The sequence below is a fragment of the Epinephelus moara genome, chromosome 10, assembly GCF_006386435.1.
Source record: "Epinephelus moara isolate mb chromosome 10, YSFRI_EMoa_1.0, whole genome shotgun sequence".
Classification (NCBI taxonomy): domain Eukaryota; kingdom Metazoa; phylum Chordata; class Actinopteri; order Perciformes; family Serranidae; genus Epinephelus; species Epinephelus moara.
Genome location: NC_065515.1, coordinates 1,000,182 through 1,002,518, shown reverse-complemented (window position 1 = coordinate 1,002,518; position 2,337 = coordinate 1,000,182). Strand labels below are relative to the sequence as shown.

The 2,337-nt window shown below is 42.3% G+C and overlaps 1 protein-coding gene across 2 annotated transcripts in view; it reads left to right on the top strand.

Moving 5' to 3' along the window:
• The window catches only part of LOC126396202 (cytochrome P450 2J2-like), a 9,843-nt gene that overhangs the window by 3,600 nt on the left and 3,906 nt on the right, over window positions 1-2,337 (top strand). The window contains exons 3-5 of one of the 2 annotated variants that reach the window (XM_050054088.1): window positions 475-628; window positions 711-867; window positions 947-1,123. In XM_050054088.1, the coding sequence (XP_049910045.1) occupies window positions 475-628; window positions 711-867; window positions 947-1,123 (488 nt within the window). Of the gene's footprint in view, window positions 1-474; window positions 629-706; window positions 868-946; window positions 1,124-2,337 lie in introns of both variants that reach the window. The other variant, XM_050054089.1, reaches the window with a different exon arrangement.

The window sequence follows — 2,337 nt, the reverse complement described above, 5'->3', positions numbered from 1 at the left end:
CTGAGCGAGCCGCCTGTTAATGACGCTGTGGGCTAATGGGCATGTAGCTACTTCCATGTTTCAGATGATACGTCATGTTTGTAGTCGACCAATGAAGATGAGTTTACATATCACCTTGGGTTCGTCCTTCACCTTCTCAAAATGATCCCACACTTTGGATTTCCTGCCCGACATGTTATTAACTAGCCTGTGGAATAACCGCAGGTACCAGCCCTGGAAATTAACCTGACTCTTGTTTGAAATTCCCACATGGTCCAGGTGCAGCCTCTTATAGAGTTTCACATTTTATGCATTTTATTTTTTTTTGAGACTTAGCGACCAATGAAATCTTGCCAACCAATGACCTTTCTGGTTGACTAACATGTGGTCAACTATTAGGGGGCCGACCTGGAAAGCACATTTATAAAGAAGTGTTTTTAAGAGGAACTCACCAGACTGATGTATCGGTGAGTGCTGGTGTTCTGTTTCCCTCAGGTATAGCTTTGAGCAATGGTTACCTGTGGAAGAAACAGAGGAAGTTTGCCAGCACTCACCTACGTTACTTTGGAGAAGGCCACAGGTCCCTGGAAAAATACATTGAAGTGGAAAACAACTTCCTCTGTGAAGCTTTCAAAGAGGAGCAAGGCAAGTAGAGATTCATCTGTTGACTGACTTTACATCCTCATATGATTTATCATCACCTGAACTGAATTCAACATATTTCCAGGAAGACCATTCAACCCCCACTACACCGTAACGAATGCAGTGAGTAACATCATTGCCTCTGTGGTCTTCGGACATCGCTTCGAATACAGTGATCAAAGCTTTCGCAAGGTTCTGGAGTTGGATAATGACGCCATTGTGCTCGCTGGCGCCTTTCAGACTCAGGTAATTCCTGATCTGCCTAAACTCACAACAAACGGTGCTGCTGGTCTGTAACTGATATGACATTTTGTCCCACCAACAGCTGTATGATGCGTTCCCTGGCTTGTTCAAATACCTGCCAGGACCTCACCAGACTGTCTTCGCCAACTACACCGAGATCTTGGCTTTCCTGAAAAAGGAAGTGAAGAAGCACCAGGAGGAGTGGAACCCAGACGACCCTCGTGATTTTATTGATGTGTACCTGGCAGAGATGGAGAAGGTAAGATATTCATGTAATCTAAGTAAGGCTTCCTGGAATCCTGGCAAAGGACATGTAAACAGGTTATCAAGTCTCAATCCATTAGAAAGGACTGATCATTAATCAGTCCCTCTTGCGATCGCATTAAGTAACACAAATTCAACGTTCATTTGCAGGAGCTTGCAATTTTTCAAAAGTCCCACGATTTTTCCGCATTTTCCAGCTGACCGGAAATCGTCATGCGTGCGACGTCATCACACGCATCATCAAATCCCGCTAATGGCATTGCAGTTCTGATCTCAACAATGCTATTTCATCAAATTTCTTGGCTTAGCTGTCTAATTTATGGCTAACTGGCCCGACTAAAATATGATGAAGGCAAAACTATGATATTCTATGAATTAGTGCCCTTAGAATTATGTTACGTCATTTATTTATAGTTATGTAATTAACGTCAAATTATTATTGTTAGGTTTAGGAAAAGAAACATGGTGAGGACGTTTGCTTATATGAGTCACAGTTCATACAGTTCTGCACACGCGTCTCCAGGGGAAAAGTCTGGGTTTTTGCCATCCATCCCCCACCCCACTCTGCCTTCCTACAAGACTGCTTGGAACCGCTTCCTGGTTTACTCCCTGCATTGGTCATGTGATCACAGCCTTTCATATTACGAGGGATATGTACACATTTTCGTGTACATAGAGAGAGAGTCATCCCTCTCTTTCTAAATTTCAGATCAAACAGTAAAACTAGGCAGTTCTGACAAAATATAAACCAAGACTAAAATGTTTTCAGCAACATATTTTAACCAAGCGGAAACCTCTGAGGCTGAGAAATGAAGCCAATACAGAAGAACAAAAAAACTGCAGTTCTATGAGTTCTATGAGAATTTTTATGTAACCCACCTGTTTACATTTTATTAAGGCTACAAGTGTAAGTAAGGGCAGGGTCACTTCAATGAAAGGTTGTGTGCGAGGTGTGTCATGGAATGGTATGCTGCTGCAACAAGGGCTAGCCGCACCTTTCCCATGTGAACTACCAGTGCGTTGTCAATACAACATATAAGCACTTTAACTATCTGCCTTTCAACGTGCTACCTCAACTACTAATGTACAGTTTTAGCCCACTAACTATCCCACTATTGGCAATGGTACTACTGTACTTTCAATAAAGCAATTGTACTATCAAATTCACAAACACTCTGTCTGAATACATTGCTCTTCTTAATGGGTTCA